Below are 24,923 nucleotides of genomic sequence, written 5' to 3' on the forward strand. Positions count from 1 at the left end.
TGTTAAAAAAAGAGAGAAATGACTACAGGAACTAGGGGAGGGAGATAAGACCAAACAACAATGATAATGGACTCCTTAAAGAAAAAAAATTAAAACAGATGGTAATTAATTGGATATTTTCAAATTGCTAAAACTAAGTAACAGTCAAAATTCAGTAGCCAAAAGAAAGATCCTTTAAAAATGGAAACTGGTTTTAACTCTAATCATGAAGTTCATGTCAACCTAATACAGATTATAAAGGTAGCAATATTTAGTGGATAAAATACTATTCTCTGTTTATCCTTGTACTACTTTGATACACTAATCAAATCTATCATTAAAGGACAATGTTCAAATAGAATGAAAATAATTTCAAATAAGAAACCAACAGTGTAGAATGCAGAACTACAGAAACTTTAAATATGTGTATAAATTGAATGAATGTCTTGTGGAGTTCACAGTATATGAAGTACTAACATACGATGCCACAACAGTTATCTGATTCAGGAGCTACTTAAAGCCCATAAAAACAAGTAATAAACCTATTAATCTATGTCAGGTTTTTATTAAATCCAGAATATATACCAAGGCCTTTAAATTATGAGAAGATGAATAAAATTATAATTATAATTATATAATTATAATTCCATTATAATTTATGATTACATCAAGCTTATACAGGTGATGAGGAAAATAATTAAAAATATTTAAACTATTAAAAAGATACAAGGAAGAAAAAAAGAACAGGTCATCAAATAGAAAGCAAATTCTTCATAAACCACAGGCACATATTGACATGGACAGACTTATATTTTAGAAAGTCCACTCAAGCGGCTATAGAGAAAATTACTAAGAATTTGAAATAAATTATATAAAAATATAAATAATGGAGAATGAAGACAGATGACCTAGGTTAGAAACAGAAAAGATGACACAGGCATGAACTAACATAGTACCTGGGAATGAGAAAAAAAGAGTACAAACCACAGATGATGACTGAATGAATTTTGGAGGAGTTGAGGAAAATAGTGCTACAATTTAACTGCATTACAAAGAAAATTAATTGCCATTTAGGTCATTCATATTACTAGTAGGGACAGAGAAAACAAGTGTTCTTTTGAAAAAAAAAGTGATAAAATGAGAAATGTTTCTTTGAAACAGGCCAGGCATTTAGAACTGGCCTGAACAAAAATTTGAGATTCTAAAAAGGTCGCTTGGAGATCACAGAATTTTAGAAAAGTAAATGGAAAGGTTTCAATATTTAATGCATTAATTAGGCAACAGAAGTCAAAATACCTAAAAATAGTTAGGTCTATAAGAAGGTCTGTATTTGCTTTAACAAGATATATATATATATATATATATATATATCTTGTTAATAAATCAGGTGCAAACAAATAAAATCTGACACAAAAAAAACTATTTTTAGAGAATTCAAGTATTTTGTGGATTAAAAACTTCAAATGAACTTCCAAAAAAAAACTAGCTCCACACTGAGAAGATTAATATATAAATATATACTACAAACAAGTACTTCTGTAATCGTAACTCCTAAAATCCTTGCCACAGTTCAATTTTTACTGTGAACATCTGAGATACTCAAGTCCAAAACTTGTACCATCGATAAGTAAATATTCCTTTTTGAAGTTTTTATTCTACTAAAACATGCCATTCCAAAACACTCAGTATTTTTAAAGGTCCAGAGTTAGAGATACAAGTTCAAAATATTAGAATTACATAACTGATCACAATGAAAGGAAATTAAAATAAATAGTGGGATCATAGAAAGGGTCTAGTCTAGATCTTTGAGAGGTATTTCCACATCAGTGACTGTTAATACCAGTTTACCACTTCTTGCCTTCATATGAATTTGACAATTGATTATGATGTCCTCACAGCCTTAGTTTATGGTTCCAACTACCTCAGGACTCTTAAGACTGATGATGAAAAGAAAAATGCAACTTATAGAAAACAAAACACAAAGGAAAAAAGACAAATATCTACTAGATAAAATTATCTGTTAGTTCACACAATGATAACAATAACAAACAATGGAAATCTTACTCTTTTAGTGCCATCTCATTTTGCTGGTAGAGTTCATTTAAAATCTCCACTTTCTGCCTAAGAGTTTTGCATTCCTCTTCCAGTCCAACTTTAGAAGACCATAGTGAATTGCAGTCACTTTCTAATTTCTTTATTTGGTCTGTAAAGGATAAAACAGCTTATCTCTATATGTGTACAAGGACTTAAGAACTTGTTTGAGGGAGTAGTGCCAAGAAAAGTAAGAAGCATGAAAGCAAGAAGCCATTCTTTATCTTTCCAATAAATTTTTAAGGCTTTCCAACATGGCAATTTCTTCTCAAGAAGAACCCACCTTCTAGATTACATTTTGTGGACATCGAGGCTCTTAGCTTAAGTTGTAAAAGTTTTAGATCCTCTTCAACTACTGATATTGTAGTTTTTGTCTAAAAATTGCAGAAAAGAGAGGTATTCTTAAAAGTGAGGCACAGGAAGAATTCACAGGTACTATGGGACTCTTACAAAGAACTATACCCGAGAGACATCCATCATCTGCTTAATTTGATCTTTGATCTTCTCATTCCGATCACCTAAAAAACAAAAGACTTTAGCTTTTTCTTTCCTTACTTTTAACTCTATATTCTCCTAACTTCCCTAAACTAAAGAATGATTGTTTTCAAACACTGGAAGAAAAAAATCAATTAAATAATTAAACTGATTAGACTAATGACTTTTAAGAGAATTGCAAGCTTAGATTTAAAAAAAAAAAAAAGAGAGGTGAATTTCAGACTGGGGTTGTGGCTCAGTGGTAGAGTGCTCACCTAGCATGTGTGAGGCACTGAGTTTGATCCTCAGCATAAAAATAAATAAAAGTACTGTGTCTGTCTTAAAAAAAAAAAGTGAATTTCTAGTTTGCACAACTAAAATGTTATCTATGCTATTCTTGTAAGATAAAAGCTTTTCTTCTCTCTCAGATCTATCTTCACCTGGGCAATAAGTGTCTTGTTTAGAAAGATTCAATCCTCTATTTTCTCCCTGAATCTACTACCAGGTGTGGTTTGAAATACTTGCTATGTAAGCAAAATCCAACTTGGGAGAAAACATCTGGAAATATTTTCCTCATCAGTAAACACTGTTACACTCCCTCTCTAGCTTTCTGATAGTCTCTAGCCTCTGTTCTCACAGCCTTAGTTTATGGTTCCAACTGCCTCCGGACTGACTGTGGACCTTAAAATCACAGAGCCATAGAGATGATGAGTATCAAAATCAAGTATCATCTGCATAAGTTAAGAAATAAATTTATCTTACTGTAGAATGTTCAATACTTAGAGGTATAGGATATGACTATTGTAGCTGCAGTGTACTTACTAGTTTTCAATAGGATAGAAAAAGTCAGTGTTCTTCACATGCCTATTGCTACATTATACCCCAACAACCCACCTCTGCCAATGCAACAGACATATCTATAGATCCAGTGATATGTGTCTACAACCCTGAAGCTTAAGAAAAAATTAAGCCAGCTGAAAAGTGGCATCTGTATACTTAATTAAAGACAGGAAAGCAAAAAAGGATTCAACCTCCCTGAGACTGATCTTACCTGCTAACTCTCCATTGGTTAATTCATCTGACTCATCTCGACTTTGATCCTCAGATTCAGATTCACATTGAAACCGATTCAACTGTGTAATGTGATTAGTCAAAGCCTAGAAAAGAAGCAAAAGGTTGGAAGACTCTCGATTTTAATTCAGAAGATTTCAGGATAATTCATGAGATGAAACATGTATTTGGAGTATAAACTTACATTAATAGTATCATCTTTTTGACTAAGAGTTACTTGTAAATCTTTCTGGGTCTTCTCAAATGATTTCATTTGTTCACTGAGCTCAGCGTGTGATGTACTCCAGTCTTTTACTTCCTGCTGCAACTGAAAAGTCAAAACACATGAATTCCTATGGGTTAGGGAGGGGTTTCTGCACTGGATATATCAGGACTACAAGACTTAGACAAAGAAATAGAGAGCCATACTCCTCGGTGGCCTGCCTCAATCCAGGGGGTTGAGACCTTGGTTAAGGAAGAGGGCAGAGTGGCCTCAAGTCTCACAGCTGCAGTAAGAACATCAGAGCTATCAGGAAGTTGACCCTGTTTATTGCATTCCCCAGAAAATTGCTGCCAATTCAAATAATTTATCTCCAGCAGGAATGGCTGGGCACATATGACTGTCTCCTAAATTTAGATTCCTTATCATGTAATCTTCCCTTGGCCAGTGAATCAGTAACTATTCAAAAGAGGATCATAAAATACTTAATTTTCTGGTTTAAAAAGTTTCTTTGAGGCTATGCAAGTTAATAACTGATTGACATTTGATAAGAAAAGCAATAATCCAAAAATCCAAAACAGATGGAGACCATATATATGCACTCAATTTGGGGAGCATTGTTTAAACTTTGCATATCTAGAAAAGGTCCTACATGAAAATTCCTTACCTCAGAAACAGATCCAAGAAATATACAAGATAATGATATTCACTTCTCTAGTTTACATTATGTATGACATCAAATTTTCTTTACCTGCTCTTTCTCCTTCTTAAGCATGGTATTTTCTTTCTGAAGCTGACAGCATTTCAACTTCACCTTCTCTTCACGAATCTTAGCTTCAGTAAGGAGAATTTGAAGCTAATGAAAAACACTACAGTTAGTGAATTAATTCCAAAGAAGAAACAAAGTTATACTTTCCCAAACAAGACATCATATAGTTCTCATTTTTTGCACATTTTAGCACACCTCAAATTTTTGGTCCGCAACAAAACTAAGATGTAGTACTAATATCCGTTAGCAATAGTTGGCAGCTTTACCTCTGAAAGTTCAGAAGTATTTACTGAAATGACATCTTTAAGCTTCTCTACAGATTTCTTATTTTCCATTATCTGCCAGGTGAAAACAGAACACAAAATATGCATTAGGATTTCAGTAGAAATACTGATATATGTGTGTGTGTGTGTGTGTGTGTGTGTGTGTGTGTGTGTGTACACATACATATATATACTAAAAAAGATAAACACAACAAAATTTTTGTCAAGCCATCCCATTACATTTCAGGTAAATGCAGGGGATCCAGCTTTGGACTAAGCAAAAAATCAAGAACTGAAAGAGATGAGGGAAAATGAAGTCATCAATATTTCATGGCATCCACAACCTTACTGTTTATGAAATAACTAGAAAAAAGTTCAAAGTATAGAAAATCATAATGCAATAAGTAAATAAAATGTTTTAAAGCATAGAAAATTAACTAATTAATTACTGTTTCAAGTAAACTAGTTCAAATTAGTAATTTTTTTTCTAGTGATAGAGAAAAAATTTCCCAAGATCATTTTTAAAATTTTCTTATCTGAAGTAAAAAATGATAAAATTTAAGGAAGAATAGACTAATCTCACATACAGAAGAATTCCAAAAAAATTATAAAGATACTTGCTCCTTAAGGAAGTGGACATAAATCTGCAATCTTTGTTTGCAATGCCTGGGATTGAATCCTGGGCCTCATGCATGCTAGGCAAGTGCTCTACCATGAGCTGCATCCTGAGCTTGTAACTCTTCATACTTTAACTGTGGGCTGTGCATGGTAACTTCCAAAGAATACAATATGAAAAGGATTGGAAAGAATTTTTACAGTGGAGAAATCTGATAAATACTACCTCAGCTAGGTGATCAAGCTTACTTGGGGGTAGGATATTTCAGAACACACTCTCTACCATCTTTTGCAACTTTTATGTAATTACAGAAACTTATAGAAATTGAAAATGAAATATGTAAGTAAAAAATTTTTAAGTTGTTGTATCAGTACTTAAAAGTTCCACAAAATGGGCAGAAGTGGGTTCAACTTCCTTGACTCCTAATCTTACTTTAGTTAACAGCTGGACTAAGTTCAACTTAACCAATTTTACAAAATATTTCAAAAGCTAAATTGCAGTAATACTTAGCAGCAAAACTCTTACCAAGTCCTGATTCTTAGCTTTCTGTTCTCTCTCAGATTCTAACATAACATGAAGACTTTTAGCTCCCTCATCCAGAAGTTCTTTAGCTTTTTCAAGAAGCTTCATTTTATCCTGGAAAAAAAAGGTGTCAAGATTACTCACTCATTACATTTACTTTTGAGTTTAGAATGTAATTCCCCCCAAAGAAGGGATTTTTACCTTATAATTAGTTGCTTCATCAGAAAGAATCATATTTTGTTTCATGGTCTCTTGGACCTGTTTCTTTGATTCCTTCATCTATGTAAATAAAGCATTCAGAATTAAGATACACAAATTATAGTGCTACCATACAAGTTACTTCCAAACAAGTGACCCTTTCCAGAAGAAAGCAGTACTTAATACATATGACTGTTTAGAATTTGAATGATTTGTAGGAAATAATGAAACAAAAATTTTAAAATATGATTTTTAAATTAAAACAGGTAGGAATGATTCAAGCTAGAACCAAGGGAGAAAGAAACAAAAAAATAATTATACCTTCTGTTCATAATTTGACAATTTCTGCATTAGTTCTTCATTTTCTTTCATGAAATTGTTCACCTTTTTGGAAATTTGCTGTTCATTGACTAAAAGGGGGAAATACACAAGATTATTACAATCACTAAATGAAATTCAATTACTCAATCTACTAAAAGCAAAGACATGTTATATGGTACTATGAGGAAATACTTCTTAGCATAACTATTATGCTTTTAAAAAGCAATCTATGCTTATTAGCAATAAGAGTATAAAAATTATTAGAATTTAAGAAAAATATAAGAACAATGATATTTTGCTGGGTGCAGTGGTGCACACCTGTAATCCCAGTGGCTCAGGAGGCTGAGCTAGAAGGATTCCAAGTTCAAAGCCAGCCTCAGCAAGAGCCAGACACTAAGCAACTAAGTGAGACTTGGTCTCTAAATATAGGGGGTTGGCGATGTGGCTCAGTAGAGTGCCCCAGAGTTCAATCCCAGGAACCCCTCCCATCCAAAATGATATTTCAATTTAAGCTTATTTCACAGATGGGAAATACAGTAAAGTGTTGTAGCTTGATATTCCCCCCTTCTCAAAACACTTTCTTTTCCGAAAATGGAATCATTTAATTCTTTGCAAAGAAAAACAGAAATGAAAACATACTGATTCACATTACCATTCTTCAAATTATCTACTCAATTACTTAATGCATGATTAAATCATTAAAATAGAAATACTCTTCAAATGTAATACATCTGCATTACATCAATATTCAAAGTTAATCTGCCCCAAATTAAAACTTATCATCATCTCCCTATCCACAATTTGTTCCTCCTCTTTATCTCCTATCTCAGAGTTGGAACCATCATCATCTACTCTATTATCCATGCTAGCAACCTAGGAATAGTAAAATTTTCAGGAGGTAAAAAAGATAATAGACATTAAAAGTCACTGTATCTACTTCTAACATACATGAAACACACATCAAACACCAATACAAAGGGTTATTACAAGTTTAATAAACCTAAAAATTTACCTTGATATACTCTATCTTTTACCTAGAAGAGAGAAAAAAGATTAAATTTGATGTCAAACATCTGCTCAATAGAAACAGCATTCCTAAAACAACAGTCAGAATCATAACCAAGTGAGAATTTAATAACATTCTGGTTCAGGATAATAATTTATAGGATTAAAAATAAGTAAAGGTTAACAAGCCTTTTAAATTTAATTGGTAGTGATATTTCATAAATAGACTCTGACATAAAAACACTAAGATATGTACCTTATTTCACAGCAAAGATGTGTGTATGTGTGTGTGTGTGTGTGTGTGTGTGTGTGTGTGTATACTCAAAATCATTTACTTGACAATTCTAAATAACCAGGATAAAGTCTAGAAACAATGACTATTCAAAAGAAATCTGAGGAAACAATATTAAATGCATAATCTTTGTACTAAGATATGCCACTTTCACTCACCAGAAAACATCTTAGAACTCCAATTTAAATTTGGCTATTGGCTGAATTTAGAAACTAAGAGGCTACATCATCTTATTTCTGCAAACCACTAAATATATAGCAAGAAATCTGAAAGGAAAGACTGCTTGAAGAAAATGCACAAGCAATAAGAGAAATGACAATTAACATATTCTGGAAAGGACAAAAACAATCGTTTCCAAAAAACAGCAATAAACTACCTGATAATAAAACCTAAGCAGAAATTTTTTTAAAACATCACTAAATTTCTTTGTAACTTAGCATATTACTTGTCCTTTCAAATGTTATAAATGGTGATGGGATATTCAGATGTGTCCACGGATCATCCAGGAGATCTTCGTAACAGGAAATTGCATTCAGAAAACTCCAACACAGAAAAAAATGAACATTTCTTTAATGTCATAGCCTTGCTAACCTTTTACTCAAAATGACAACAGAGGAAAATGGGAAGTAGCATAAAAGCAGTCATCTAAGGTAGGGAGACTAAAGTTTTAAAGTCAAATGCTGAAACTGAGGAGCAACAAGCTAGGAACCACATCCCACATAACCTAGTGAAAAGAGAAACAGGTACCAGGGTTCTTGAAATGAAAGAAACAAGAGAGAGAAATATAAAATGTTTTCCCTTCTCTTTATCCTTCTATTTCCTTTTTACTTTTAGCTGAGAAAAAGTTCATTGAGATTAGAAAATTCCTCACAGGAATCCAGGCAAACAATTCTTCTATTTAAGAAGGGAATACTTTTTAAGAGATTTTACACTCAATTGTACAAGGAGAGGAAACTTAACAATGATATGTCTGAAATAATTAAGAAATCAGAAAAAGAACACTCAGATTTGAAAAGATTTGTATCCAATGCTTTTGGCCTCTTTAACTGTTAGGCTTTTCATATGCAAAGTCCATTTACCTAAAATAATTTTCTTCCAATTATGTTAAATAACTATGAAACAGAATGACCTACAGTACAAACATAAGTATGTATAAGCGCATATATATACCTACAGTACAAACATAAGTATGTATAAGCGCATATATATATACACATATATATATACACATATATACACACACACACACACACACACACACACTTATACATATATGTACACACATACACAGAGATAGACTAATTCTGCTCAGGAAAAAAAAAACCTTAATGAACAAAACATTTAATGGATTTTTGGACAACACATAATCTATACTTCCAAATAAAAAGGTATTTTCTGTACATATGATCAAATCATAAAATCTGGGAAAAATTTATATAAAAGACTGGAAAAATTATATCATCTCCTTTTTCTCACTTTACTGTATTTCTTTGCAGCATTTCCCACTGTTTGTATGTTTATATTAACATACAGTTCATCGACATTTAAATCTTAGTTTCTGCTTTTTTTTCCCACTTCACATTTAATTGTGAGCATTTTCTGTACCTCAAAGCTTTGAAATAAATAAATCTGCCTACTATTCCACTAATCGAACATACAATAACCCCTAAATGAATTATGTTGTGCTAAGTCTTCAATCTAATACACTGTTCCATTGAAAAACATTACCAAAATCTTCAAAGCATAGTTATTTCTTTAAGATAGATTACTAGACATATATGCTACATAAAAGGATATTTATCTAACCTATCCCATCTTTTATCCCACTTTTAAGACTTCTGATACATATGAAACTACTGGTCAGGATGGCTGTAAGAATTACCAGTTCTACCAACTGCACCCACACTAAATTATTTTATAATGTTAGTTTGACTTAAACCACTATTTTGTGTTTTAGCAATTGAAAAAGAAAAAAAGGGGGGGCAGTGACTATATAAAATAATCCTTGTGCTTATGTGCTAAGGTATAAGTAAGTTAATTTACTCACAAGAGCAGTTCTCCAAGAGAAAATGACAAAGGATACAATCCCAAAGAAAACAGCGAATACTACAGGCTTCCATGGTAGTCCATAAAAATCAGGCCCAGGTTGAGTATCATCAGGCAATGTAGTAAACAGCTTAAACAGACAAATTAGAAGAAATGGGAAACCTTAAATTTATAACAAAACAGTCACAAAGAATCATGGCAATTCTAAACCAACTTCCTCATCAGAAATCCACCTCCTCAATATTTTCCAATAGCTTCTTCAAGAGAGAGGATACTGGCAGTCTCATATTTTTTGTTCGCTTCCAGTGTTTTCAAGTATAATGAATCTAAATACTTTTTAAAAATATTTATTTATGTATCTTTAGTTTTAGGGTGGACACATTGTTTTGTTTTTATATGGTGCTGAGGATCGAACCCAGTGCCTCATGTATGCTAGGCAAGCGCTCTACTGAACCACAACCCCAGCCCGAATCTAAATACTTTAAATTGAGCATACATTTCCAGTTTGTAACAGGCCCTATATCATCACATAGTCTAACACCTGGCTAGAATCCCTCTGGATCATTCTTTTCTCTTAGATAACCTGGTTTTTATAATTTAAAATATTCATTTAAGACAAAACTTAAATACATGAAAGAACTAATTAATTTTATGGCAACAAATAAAAACAATGACGATATATGTATAAGATTTTAAATCTTACTTCCATTCCACTCTTATATACAGATACGTGACATATAATTTCAGACAACTCTTGAAAACTGGCTTGGATAAACTTCTCTGAATTTAACATCCTTCTATAAAATTCAGAGCCTAATTTTAAATGGTTGCTCAAAGGCAGTGCAGTAAACACCTGCCAACTCTTCCCTGTTTTCACCGCCCTCTACACGTAATACGAGATAACTGTCACTTGGGCCCAATTCCCCAGCAGTCTCCTTAGGGAAAAGACCTGTAGTAACATTAGCTGTTTGGATTGTTGGCTGCATTTCAGAACATACCATGAGGTTGTCACCTTTATTCCGTCAAAAAAAAAGTGCAAGTGGGGAGAGCTCAAGTACACTCTCACCAGCCTCGCTTAACCATACAGTCACGTCCTGCCTGCCTTGGGCCTGACACACTCCATTTCTCCGTCACCACGACAGTCAGTGCACCCACTCCGCCAGAACTCAGCCACCCGACAGGGGTCCCAGGAGCTCTGGGTCCCCCAGGGAAACAGTGACAGAAGGCACAGTGGCAGGTACTGAGTCCATGGTGTAGGGACGGCTGAGTGGAAGCGACGCTTCCCTGCAGAACAGCACAGGACCCTCTCTTTCACCGTTTCCTACTTCAGTAGGACCCAGCGCAGGGGGCGGGTACTGGGAGTGAACTTTGCCTTCCTCCACCACAGGCGCTTTCCGCCCAAGGCACGTAAAACCAGTCATCAGAGGAAGCCCCTGGGTGGACTGCAGTGAGCAGACAGAGGATGCTGAGGGGCGTGGCGGGGAGCGGGAAGAACCAACTGCGGAGCCCAGCGGGGGACAGCGCCAGTAGAGCCAAGTGGAAGAGTCCAAATGAAAGGACTCCAGAAGGAAAGAGGCTCACCTGTCCCCGGAACTTGGAGAGGACCAGCGATTTAGAAGGCCCTGGAGGAAGCCAGGGAAACTAGCAGAAGGGGATTATAGGCAGAGACTAGGAAAAAGGAGAAAGTCAGGCCTCCCAGCCCCTCCCAGAGCAAAACCCTTTTGTCAACGTGTTGAGACACCAGGTACCTACCTGCCCCCAAAAGTGCAGACAGAAGAGGAGAAGCTTCTCCTGCTCCCTTCTAAAGGACTACTGCTCGGACTGGGCTTTCCTTCCCTGCTCACTCTAGTCCTGTTACTTTCTCCAATTGTGGATGACACTCTTTTTAAAAAAGCCTAACCCTAAGGAATCATGTCATTATCACCCCACGCTGGTGGCTTCATTTCTGGATGCCACATTTTAGGGTTGCATGACTTGTGGAAAAGAACAGAATCATGAATAGCCCAAAAAGCACGTGCTAAAAATTGAAGAAACTGGGGACATTTAACTTGGGGAGGAAATGAACATCTGTGGATCTTTAAAAATCTGTCGTCAAGTTGAATATAGTCAATTCAAAAGAACAAGAATAAGCAGGAAAGCACTGAAAAAGAAGAGCAATGAAGGGTACAGGGAGGGCAGACTATATAATTAATTCATGTACCCTCGTCCAAGCCCAGGAATACATAGAGATTGTGGGACAGAATAGAGAATCCAGAAACAGAACCAACTGGACATTTGGGGTACAATAAAAGTTAGTTTGGGGAAAATAGACTTTCTAATAAGTAGCGTTACCACATGGAAAATTATAAAATTGGATTTTTCTCTACTTATTCAAAAGATAAACTACAAATGGATAAGAAACATGAATGTAAAAATAGAAAATAAACAAGTACTAGAAAATATTAAGTGAAATTTTCTATGTATTATGAGTGGGCAAAACCTGCCTCATTGAAAAAAATCTTTCCTGGCTGTATCTAAACCTGCTACACACACACACACACACACTCACACACACACACACACACACACACGCAGTTTGACAATGACAAACTGAGAAAAAATATTTGCAACATATTATTGTCCAAAGAATCATGTTCCTGAAATATAAAGAACATTATAAATAAAATGGCCAGCAAACCTATACAAAAATGGGCTGAAGAAATAAACAGATCTCAGGAAAAGAAATGCAAATAGCTATAACATATGGAAACGTGCTCTGCTTAGCTCATAATGAACAAAATACAAATTAAACCACACCAAGACACCATTTCTCACTTGCATTGGCAAGATCCAAACGTTTGACAACATAATCAGTAGGTGAGAGAATGTGGGGGAATACAAATTCTCAGACACTGCTAATAAGTATACAAAATGATACAACCCTTATGAATGAGATTTGGCAACATCTCCCAAAACTGCTTATATATTTACCTATTAACTCAACAATCCCACTTTTTTTTTTAACTTTTTCAGTGCTGGGGAAGGGTATCTTGGGCAAGTGCTCTACTGCTGAGCTATAGTCCACCAGCCCTAATTTCTAAAGATACTGGGAATACAACAAAAAATGTTTAAAACTTGTATTTACAAAACTATGTTATTCAAGCATTAATTATAACAATACAAGATGGTCACAAAAGGCTGAAACAACCGTCATCAATGAAAGTTGTTGAATAAACCAAAGAAGAAAGAAAATAATTTTAAATACTGCTAAGAGCTGGTTTCCGGAATACATTTTTTAAAAATGAAGTAGAGAAAAATATTTATAGAATACTATTTGTATCTTAGAAAGTGAAAAAAGATGAATATATTATTTCTTATAGCTTTGAGGTAAAACTGACATGCAATAAATTACATGTATTTAAAGTGTGCAATTTGATGAATTTTAACATGAAATTATGAAATCACCATTATAATCAAGATAATATACACATCCTTTACTTCCAAAAATATTCTCATTCTCTAGGTAATTTTGCCCTTTGTCACCCTTCTTTCTTGCCCCCCACTTTCCCATTCCTCCAGCAAAATGTCTTATCTTAATAGATTGCTTTGTATTCCTCAAGTTTTATGTGTATGGGATAATATATTGTATTTTCTATGGCTTCTCTTATTCAGCATAATTTGAGATTCATCTACATCAGTTTATCTATCATCTATTTTTATTGCTGAGTAGCATTTCATTACATGTACATACCACAATTTGTCTATCATCTATTGATAGACATTTGGATTTTTTTCCAGTTTGGGGCTTTTACAAATAAAATAGCCAAGAACACTGATATAAAATTCCTCCTATTGCTTTATAACTTATCTTTTCTTTGGAAAAGAATGGTTGGATATGACTGGTGTATGTTTACCTTTTTAAGAAGGTGATTCTACCACTTTATATCCCCACCAGATGTGTACCCATCCAGTTCCTCCATCTCTTCTCCAACCACTCAGCACAATTGTCTTTAATATTAGATATTTAATAAGTGTGTAGTGGTAACTCTTATGCTTCAAAATTGCATTTCCCTGATAATTATGTCAAGCATTTTTAATGTATTTACTATCTGTTTATCTTCTTTGATGAAGTGTTATTTTACAGGACTATATTTTTTTCTAATGCGTTCTAAGAGTTCTTCATATATCCTTGATGCAAGTCTTGATAAATGCTTTAGAGTAATTTCCTCCCAGCTTGTGTTTTGTCTATTTCATTGACTTCAAAGAGTATTTTGAATTACAGAGGTTTTAGTTTGATGAATCCCACATTGTCAAATCCTTTTTAATGCTTTTGTTGTCAAATTTAAGAAATCTTTGCCAAACCTAAGTTCAACAAAAATTTTTCTCTTATTTTTTTTTCCTAGAGGTTTTGTAGTTTTGAGTTTAATATTTAAGTCTGTGAGTTAATTCAGGTGTCTAATGCAAGGCATGGATCAACATTTTGCATATAAATATGCAGTAATTTCAGTACCATTTGCTGAAAAAACTTTCCATTCTCTACTTGTCTTTCCATCTTTGTCAATGACTGTTGCCATATATATTGTGTATCTATCTCTGAATTCTTGGCTCTGTTTCAATATGTTTTGTCTGCAATCCTGATTACTGTAGCTTTAGAATATTTTTTTCCTCTTCATATGGTACTAGGGATTGAACACAGGACCTTGCATATGCTAGGCAAGTCCTCTACCACTGAGCTACATCGCCAGCCCTAGATTAAGTCTTGAAGCCACGTTGCAATCAGCTTGTCATTTTCTACAAAACTCTGCAGGGATTTTGATTGGAATAATGTTGACTCTGGTGATTAAACTGGGATGAATGGACACCTTAGTCTTCTGACTCATAAATTAGGTATATCTCTCCATTTAGGTTCTCTTTAAATTCTATCAGCAATATTTTATAGTTTTTAATATATACATTTTAGTTTTTGCCACGTTTATGTTTAAATACTTCATATTTTTATTCTATTGTACATGGAAATCTTTAAAATTTCAATTTCTAATTATTCATTGTTAATATATAGAAAATATAATTGCTTTTAGATGTAAATTTTATCTGTCAACCTTACAATAGCTTTTTTCTAGATCATACCAGATTGTATCTATATATATTCATGTTATCTGAAAAGAAAGAGAATTTTATTTCTTCCTTTCCAATCTGAGTGCATTTTATTTCTTTTTCTTGCCTTAGTATACTAGCTATTTCCTTACTGCACCCCAGTACAATGCTGAATAGATGTAATGAGAGTAGACATCTCTGTTTGGTTTCTGATCTTGGGGAAAAGTATTCAATTATCAACCATTAAGTATGAGGTTAGCTGCATTTTTTCAGAGGATGTTTTAAGCTCCCTTCTATTCCTAGTTTGTTGTTTGTTTTTCTACATCAATAATCAATGCTGAGGGGCTGGGGTTGATACTCAGTGGTAGAGCACTTGCCTAGCATGTGTGAGGCAATGGGTTCAAATCTCAGCACCGCATATAAATAAGTGAATAAAATAAAAGTTAATCAACATCTAAAAATTTTTTTAAAATAATAATCAGGGCTGATTTTTTTTACATGTTGATGCGATTTATTGTCACCTACTTGTACATGCACACAAAATAACAATATAATTTGGCCAATATTACTCCCCAACATTTCCCCCCTCTGCTATATTTTTTAAATGCTTGTTTTGTATCTCTCGAGCTAAACACAAAGATTGTGCTTTTAGGTACATCAATGTGGTAAATTTCATTGATTTTCAAATGTTAAATAAATTTTGGATTCTTGACATAAATCCCCATCATCCGTCTAGTTTTTGTCTATGATGTATTTTCCTTTTACATATTGTTGTATTTGACTTAAATTTTTGTTTAGAATTTCTGTACAGATTCATTGGAGATCCCATGAGAGGTATGTGGTTTTCTTTTCTTATTATATCTTTGTCTTGGTTTGGTGTAGTGATAACACTGGATTCATAGGAGAAATATTTCCTTGGTTTAATATTCTACAAGGGTTTAGTATTACTACTACTATTAGGAATTAGTATCATTTCTTCCTTACAGGTTTAATTGGATCACCAATAAAGCTATCTTGGTCTTATATTTTTTTCTTTGTAGAAAGGTTTTTACCTATACCTTCAATTTCTTTAATAGTCAACAAGGTTTATGAAATTGTCTGTTTTTCTTGAGTGAACTTTTGCAATTTGTGGTTTAAATAGAATTTCTTCATTTCATCTAAATTGTCAAGTTAATTAACATAAACTGTTCATAATATCCCCATTATCAGTCTAGTATCTGTGAAATCTGTAGTGATATCCCTTCTCTGATTGCGAATATTGGTAACCCGTGTCTCCTCTTTTATTTCCCTCACTAGATGTTGATCAATTTTATTCATCTTAAAGAACTAGCTTTGGGTTTCATTGATTTTCTCTTATTTTCCCTTTTTTAAAATTTTACTGACTTATGGTCTTTATTATATCTTTTTTTCTTGCTTACTTGGAGATTAACTTATTTTTCCTTTTCTAGTTTCTCATAGTAGGAACTAAGTCAATGACTGGAGACTTATTTTTTAATAAAGCTATCTTGGGCCTGGTAGTGCTATAAATTTTCCAATAACACTTTAGTGACATTGCACAAATGGATATGTTGTTTTCAGTTTTATTCAACTCAAAATATGAATTTCTTCTCTGATTTATTTGACTCAAAAATTATTTAGCAGTGGGGGCTAAGGTTGTAGCTCATTGGTAAAGTGCTTGCCTCACATGTGTGAGGCACTGGGTTCGATCCCCAACACCACATAAAAAATAAATGTACTGTGTTGTCCATTTATACCAAATATATATATATATATATATATATATGATAGATAGATACAGATATACATATAGATATAGATAGATAGCAGATAGCAGCCTGGCACTTAAGTTTTCAAATATTTGAGAATTTTCCAGATTTTTCCATTATTGATTTCTCATTTTATTGTGTTCAGAGAATAAGCTTTGCTTGACTTTGAATACTTTTATATTTACTGATAATTTTTTTAAGATCCAGAATATAGTTTATCTTGGTAAATGTTCCATGTGCACTAAGCTCCTTGGGGGTTTTCTATAAATGTCAATTAATTTCAAATGGATGGATTGATTATGTCATTCACACTTTCTACAACCTTACTTTTATTTTTCATTTTCTGCCAATTGCTGAGGAGAGGATATTGAAATCTCTAAATTTAATCTATAGGATTCATCATTTTCCTCATAATTCTATCAATTTTGATACTTCATGTATTTTGAAGTTCTAATATTAAAAGTACAAGCATTTAGGTTTATTATATAATCTTGACTGATTCGTTTATCATTAGGAAATAACTTTCTTTAGTCCTGATGATATATTTTGCCCCACAACCTCTTTTGGTTTAATGTAGCTACTCCAGATTTCCTTTGACTAGTGTTTAACATGAGATACCTTGTTCAATCATTTTAATTTTGACTTCTTTGTGTCTTTCTTTGTGTCTTTACAGTGTTATTCCCTTAGACATCTATTTGGGTCTTGCTTCTTTAGGCAATATGACAATCTCTGTTTTTAACTGATGTATTTAGATACTTTCCACTTAATAGGATTACTGCCGTGCATAGGTGTAAGCTTAATATAATCTTCTATTTGTTCCTTCTGTTCTTTGTTCTTTTTCTTTTCTTTCTGTCTTCTTTTGCAGAAATACCACTATCGGTATTTTTAGTGATTCCTCTATTGGCTTATTAAGCTATAACTCTGTTTTCTAATCTTAGTGCTTCAGGGTTTAGAATATACATCTTTAATTTGTCACAATCTACCTTCAGATGATACTATATTACTTCACATATTCAATAAGAATGTTACAATAGTTACTACCCTTCTGAGATTTATACTGTTGTCATGTATTTTACTTTACATGTTTTCTAAGTCCCATACTACACTGATATTTGTCTTTAAACAGTCAATGACTTTTTAAAATGTTCAAATAAGAAAAATTATTTTAAATATTTATGCACACAGTCACCATTTTCAGTGTTCTTTACTCCTTTATTCCATTATTTCCATCTGCTGTCTTGGTGCAAGTGTAGGTGAATTCTTTCAGCTTGTATGTCAGTACAAGTCTTCATTTTAGAAAGATATTTCACTGGGCATGATATTATCGGCCAACATTATTACTCTTCAAATATATTAAAGGTATCACTCCACTATATTCTCTTATGCCTAATTTCTGACAAGAAATCTGATGTCATCCTTAGTTCTTCTCTACATAAATGTCTTCTCTAACTGCTAAGATTGCTCTTTATCACTGGTTTTGAGCAATTTATTTATGATATAATATACCTTGATATAGCTTTATTCATGCTTTTTGTACTGTAGTCCCATTTAATATCTTGGATCTGCAGATGTACAGTTTTCACAAATTTTTGGCCATCATTTCTTAAAATATTTTTCTGAATACCTCTCATAGCTCAATTTGAAACTGTCCCACAGCTCAATGATGCTCTGGTTCACTTTTCTTTAACAGAAGAAATTTTCCCTGTTTCATTTGGGGTACTTCTCCTGCTATGTCCTCAAGTTCACTAACAATTTCATCACAATGCTTATTCTGGCATTAATCCCATCCACTGTGTTTATCATATATTTTCAACTCTAGAAGTCTGATTTTCTTAAAATATATCTTCTATATCTCTTTTTACCTTTTTAACACACGAAATATAGTAGTAATGACTTTTTAAAAAATGCCATTACCTCATTCTAACATCTCCGATAGTTCTCAGTTGGCTTTGATTGGATGATTCTTCTCCTCATCATTGTGGATTGTATTTTTCTTGCTTCTTTGCATGCCTGGTAAGCTTTGATTCGATGCCATACATTACGAATTACTATTCTTAATAATTCGTATACAATTAAATTACTGGAAACAATTTGATTCTCTTGGGTCTGAATATTTGTTAGGTATGACATAAATTGTAATAGTCAGTCCGAGGTAACACCCTTCTGATTATTCTACCCAACTTCCTTAGATAGTTTTTTCCAGGTGCTATTCTGGTCCCTGTGTTAAGACCTGTTCCTTCTAATCACTTAAGATGGTTTCTCTGACTTGCTAAGCAGTTTCATCACACTTATGTGCAGATCAATACCCTGCTGAACACTCAGAGAGCCTTTCACAGATTTCCAGAATTGTCTCTCAATGTAGCAACCTTCTTTTGGTACTCCACCCTGTGAATTCTAGTCACTTTGGTTTTCCTGGAATCTCAGCACCATCTCTCAATTCATGGTATCCTCTGGTTCTGCCTGACTTCCCCTTCTTTGTCATGGCTTGGGAATCTCTTAACATAGTAAAAGCTGGGGCAACTAAAGAGCTCATAGCATTTGTTCTTTATGTTTCCAGAATCATTCTTTGTTGCTTGATCTTCAATGTTACTGGATCTTAAAATTTTATATGTTTGTGGTTTTTTTCATATTTATTTTAGTTGTTTCAGTTGGGAAGGTGAAGCCAGTACCTATATAAAGCTATCATAGCTAGATGTAAAAATCATTTGCTTTTCTTTTTCTTTTTATGGTGCTGGGGATTGAACACATGGCCTCATGTGTGGTAGGCAAGTGTTCTACCACTGAGCTGCATATCCCTTTTCTCATTTGCTTATTTTTTTAATAGCAGAATGCATAATGAAATAAATTTTAAAAGTTAATTATAAAAGAGAGTAATATCAGGGTAGACAGAACTGGGACAAAAGCTAGAGTTCTTTCAAAATCAGGCAGGAGAATCACAAGTTCAAAGCTAGCCTCAGCAACTTAGCAAGTCCCTAGGCAACTTAGTGAGAACTATCTCTAAATAAAAAATAAAGAGCCTAGGTATGTGGCTCAGTGGATAGGAGCCCTGGGTTCAATCACCAGTACCAGAAAACAGAAACAACTTATTTTAACAAATTAACTTTGGCTCTTCTAAATATTTAAATAATTGTAAAATAAATAAAAAAATCTTTAAAAATTAACACCTAAATATTGAAAGCAAAAATGAAACAACCTGTGATATCATGTTGGTGACAAACCACAGAAATGAATTATTTCAAACATACCTTAGTGGGATATAGCTTAAAGACAAGAGAATTTCATCTCATTTCAGGAATACATTCCTGAAAGTATTTTAAACAACATAAATATAGTCGTGTGTTGCTTAATAATGGGAATAAATTCTGAGAAACACATCTTAGGCAATTTCAGTGTGTAAACATCATTGAGTATACTTATACAAACCTAGAAAATATAGCCATTTCCACACGTAGGTATTCATATATGATATATCATCGCTTTGGGGATAAAAACCTATAAGATATTATTATACTGAATTCTGTAGACAATTGTAACATTGTAAATGTTTATATATCTAAACATATCAAAACACAAAAAAGATTAAAAATACTAGGTGTCAAGAATTTTTTAGCTCCATTATTATGCACTAATGACCAAAATGTCATTAAGTGGCACAAGACTGTAAACAATTATATTTATGTCATTGAAAACTGGAACTCCAACATCAGAGAAAGAAAACACAAATCTAAGATAGATGAAGTGAAGTAAAATCTCTCTAACATCCTGAATTTTCATGGGAATTATCTAAATGACATGATCAAAAATCCCCACATATTTCTGAGCTTTGTTCACTAAAAAGGCTTACAAATGACAGTCAATTTGAGCAATAAGCAATCCTAGTACTTGGAATGTAGCCTCTAAATATCATTTCCTATTGAAAGAAACCAAAATTCTTTTAGAGAAATAGTTCCTTCAAGGTCTGGACAGGGAATGTTTAAGATGAACTTGGAACATCTCATAGTTCAAAAGCAAGGGAAACAGGTAACAATGACCACTAGGTGGTGGCAAAGGGTCCCAGGAGCCAAGATAAAGAGGCTTCTACAAGGCAAAAGGGGGAGAAATTGAGCATCAGATAAGAACAATTACTATTCCTAACTGGATTAAACACACCAAATATTTTTAAATGCATGACATCATATTGACTCTTAAATAAAAGTTAAAAAGATTTCAAAAGCCCCTTTGGGTATCATTTGATAATGCTAGAATAATACCTTACTATTCTGAAAAGTGTTTAAATGAAGAAAAGGAATCAAATGTTTATCTCCTGCCTTAACTATACAAACCGAATATCTGTGTAAAGAATAATCAATCATAGCCAGGCGCTGTGGCACACACTTGCAATCCCAGTAGCTTGGGAGGCTGAGGAGGAAGATAGCAAGTTCAAAGTCAGCCTCAGCAAAAGTGAATTGCTAAAGCAACTCAGTGAGACCCTGTATATAAATAAAATACAAAATAGGGCTGAGGATATGGCTCACTAGCCAAGTGCCCCTGAGTTTAATCCCCAGTACCAAAAAAAAGAAAGAATAATCAATCATAAATTTTTATTTGTATAGGCATCCCAGCCTTTAAATGAAGAAAGAAAAATCCCAGCAATTCAGACCATTGCTATTTTGAAATCTGTAATATATTAGCAAATCTCACCAAGGTCACTGTTGACTAGTAGTCAACATCAAAGGAGAGGACATGCAGATGTCAATGCAATATTTCCTATTAAATTTTCATAAGAAACAGAATTGAACCTAAACCTGACTACCAATTTCCAAGAAATATAAAGCAACAGAGAGAGGCTGAGGTTGTTAGCTCAGCACTTGCCTAGAATGCATGGAGCCCGAGGTTCAATCCCCAGCACCACCAAAAAAAAAAAAAAAGGCAATAGAGAAAACAGGTTAAATTGTTGTACCAGGGGGATGTCATTTATTCACCCAAACTACAATATATCCTAGAAGTCCCACAAACATATTTTTTTCAATTATTGCAAAAAGTTACAACAAAAGGAGAAATCAATAGAGAGTAACTTATATGAGACTTGTTCTCCCACTGAACGCAACCAGAAAGTTGGAATATATATATTGGTACCAGGGATTGAACTCAGGAGCACTTGATCACTGAGCCACATCCCCAGTCTCAGCCGCATTTTGTATTTTATTTAGAGACAGGATCTCACTGAGTTACTTAGCACCTCACTTTTGGCTTTGAACTTGTGATCCTCCTGTTTCAGCCTCCCGAGCCACTAGGATTAAGGCATGTGCCATCATGCCCAGTCAAAAAAGATTTTTAAAGAGCTATTTTTCAGATAGAAAGCCACAAGGAACATGCAACTGTCACCCCTAAGAGCAGGAGAACAAATAGGTGAGCATTCTACCTGGAGGCACCCTCTAGACCTCAGTTTGAAAATGGGAACACAAATGGGGCACAACAGTCTCACTGAGGAGAGAGAGACCAGAGTTCCAGGAGATTAAGCAGCCAAAAATATGTAGAGAAAACTACCAGAAACATGGGAGCCACAAAGAAAAAGAGTTCCAGAAATCTGCATGGAGGTGGTCTTCAGTTTGGGGCTACATTCTAAGCAGTACCTGTGAGGGCCAAGAACAACTATAAGCTAACCAATCCCACAGTTGGCACTGAGCTGGGAGAAGTCTGGATTCCAGCTAGCTAGAGAGAGTTGACGTACAAAAACAGTATGGTCAACAAGCTCATGAAGAAGTATTTGATCCTGGCATCATGGCACATATCTGTAATCCCAGCAATCAATCCCAGGTTGAGGCAAGAAGATCCCAAGTGTGAGGCTGGCAACTTATCAAGGGCCTAAGGAAGTTAGTGAGACCCTATCTCAAAAGAAAAAAAAAGTTCACTCAATATCATTAATTATCAGGAAATAAACTCACAAAGACATACCCACTAGAATGGCCCAAGTGCTAGTGAAGATGAAGTCAAGTGGAAGTCTCCTAAATTGCTGGTGGAAGTATAAAATGATTGTGGTCATTTTTTAGCATGGCTTGACAGTATCACATAAGACAAAAACATACATTAAACGTAGGAGGCAATTGCACTCCTAGATATGAGTCCACTTATAGTGGCATATATATGAAACAGTACTGTAGGAAAAATGAATCTATAGTTTAAAAAAAAAGTTATCAATGGTTCCCTGGAACAGGTGGTGAAGGCACTCACTGGGAAGGATCCCAAGGAAACCCCTTTTCTAGTGAAAAAAAAAAACTGTTCTATATCTTGATTATGGTAGTTTTTACCTGGGTATCTACATTTGTTAAAAGTCAGAGTGTGCTTGCTTTGGCAGCACATATACTAAAATTGGAACAATACAGAAAAAAATAGCATAGTCCCGAGCAAGGATGACACCCACATTTGTGAAGCATTCCATAGTTTTGTGGAACCAACCCTTCAGCAGATGAATGGATAAAGAAACTGTGGTACATATATGAAATGGAATATTACTTATAGCATTAAAAGAGAAAAAAATTATGGCATCTGCGGGTGAATGGGAATATCAGGTTAAGGGAAGTAAGCCAATCCCAAAAACCAAAAGCTGTATGTTCTCTCTGAAAGTGGATGCTGACCCATAATGGGGGTGAGGTGGGTGGTAAGGGGCATAGAAAGAATGGAGGAACTTTGGGCAAAGGGGAGGTAGGACAGGTGAGGGGGCAGAGGGATAGGAAAGATGGTGGAATGAGATGAACCTCATTACCCGAGGTACATATAGGACTACACGTGTTGTGTACAACTAGGAAAAGTTTTGTTCCATTTATATACAATGAATTGAAATGCATTCTGCTATCATGTATAACCAATTAGAACAAATTTAAAAAACTCACTGATATTGGCTATCAAGGAATTACTGTTAAGTTGTGTGATGGCCCGTGGGTTCATTATACTATTCTCTATGCTTTTCTTTAAAGCTTTTCTAATTAAATTTATTTTTTAACTAGTACATAGAAACAAACATTATAATTATTGAATTAGGTAACATGACATTTTGATGCATGTATACACTATGTAAAGTTTAAATCAGTTAAATATATCTACCTCCTCAAACATCATTTCTTTATGGTAAAACTTTCACAATCTTTTCTTCTAGTATTCTAAAATATACAGTATGTTATGGTTACCTATAGTCCCCTACTATTCTCTCTGCTCTTATTTGAAAGTTTCCATGATAAAAATACTAAAAATAATTTTTAAATTAAGATATAACTTCAAATATTTAAAGGATTTCTATGTAGAAAAGAATTCAATTTTATAGAGGAAATCATGTGGAGGAAAATTTGGAGTCAATACAAGGATGAACTAGACAACAGAAGAACATATAGCCTTGTAAGAGAGTGACTCATGCTAGGAAATACTGGTGTACAGGCCTCATAACTATTCGTCAGGGCCACAGTAAAGAAAATAACAGCAATGAGTGAGAAACTAGACTAACAGCCTTCCAAGGTTTCTTCTAACACTAAGATTCTGCTAAGATTCCATTGATCAATGAATCTGATTGGTGCACATCTCCCAAACACATCAGAGCCTATTATTCTCCAGTCCTATCAGATATCATACTACTTGTTTAAGATTTTACATTGACTTGTTCATAATTTTTGCATATATTTGTTAAGTCCTTTTCTTAAGGCTTTCAAAAATCACAATCATGCCTTACACCTGTTAGACTCTTTTAGTCCTGGCACAATGTCCTGTACATACTGGGCCATCAAAATGCCTCTTTGAAATCTCCTTTCAAATCAGTCTCCTAACATTGTGCCTCTTCTTTGCCACTCACGTCTATGTCTTACCTATCACCGTACAATCACAGACCATACCTGCACCACATTCATGTCCCCTGACCTAGACCTAGAGGAGGGCTCTGTGCATACCTAAAAATATGAATAAAGAAATCCTTCCCATATCGTGAGGCTGTTAACTTTCCAAGTGATGCTGATTCATTCTGATAATCAAATTATGACTGTGGAAGACTGCTTTAATCACTGGAAATATAATTATTCTAACTGCCTGGCTCGTATATACCCCTTACCCAGGTGGCTGCCACCATCATGAACAAACATGGAGCCAACTGAAAAATGGTTTCTCCCCACCACATCTTTTCCACCCTGGTGGTCTTTCCTCCCCAGGTATTCATTGTCTTTATACCACCTTCTGACTGTCTACATAAGAATTAGGGCATGTGTAGGGGTAAAACCCTTC

General features: G+C 34.2%; 1 protein-coding gene and 1 non-coding gene across 11 annotated transcripts in view; one reads left to right on the forward strand and one right to left on the reverse strand.

The window, feature by feature from the left end:
- Positions 1–24,923, reverse strand: part of LOC144373966 (transport and Golgi organization protein 1 homolog) — a 147,576-nt gene that overhangs the window by 9,109 nt on the left and 113,544 nt on the right. For all 10 annotated transcript variants that reach the window (XM_078036905.1, XM_078036904.1, XM_078036910.1 and 7 more), the window contains 12 exons: positions 9,848–9,976; positions 7,516–7,537; positions 6,504–6,592; positions 6,186–6,263; positions 5,988–6,098; positions 4,850–4,921; positions 4,566–4,670; positions 3,800–3,922; positions 3,596–3,701; positions 2,533–2,588; positions 2,354–2,444; positions 2,044–2,182 (listed from right to left, as the gene is read on the reverse strand). In XM_078036905.1, coding sequence (XP_077893031.1) covers positions 2,044–2,182; positions 2,354–2,444; positions 2,533–2,588; positions 3,596–3,701; positions 3,800–3,922; positions 4,566–4,670; positions 4,850–4,921; positions 5,988–6,098; positions 6,186–6,263; positions 6,504–6,592; positions 7,516–7,537; positions 9,848–9,976 — 1,121 coding nt within the window. The remainder of the gene's footprint in view (positions 1–2,043; positions 2,183–2,353; positions 2,445–2,532; positions 2,589–3,595; positions 3,702–3,799; positions 3,923–4,565; positions 4,671–4,849; positions 4,922–5,987; positions 6,099–6,185; positions 6,264–6,503; positions 6,593–7,515; positions 7,538–9,847; positions 9,977–24,923) is intronic.
- Positions 23,004–23,109, forward strand: LOC144374000 (U6 spliceosomal RNA). The gene has a single exon (XR_013433531.1). It is a non-coding gene; the product is annotated as a U6 spliceosomal RNA (small nuclear RNA).

The sequence above is a fragment of the Ictidomys tridecemlineatus genome, unplaced genomic scaffold (genome assembly GCF_052094955.1).
Source record: "Ictidomys tridecemlineatus isolate mIctTri1 unplaced genomic scaffold, mIctTri1.hap1 Scaffold_54, whole genome shotgun sequence".
Lineage (NCBI taxonomy): Eukaryota > Metazoa > Chordata > Mammalia > Rodentia > Sciuridae > Ictidomys > Ictidomys tridecemlineatus.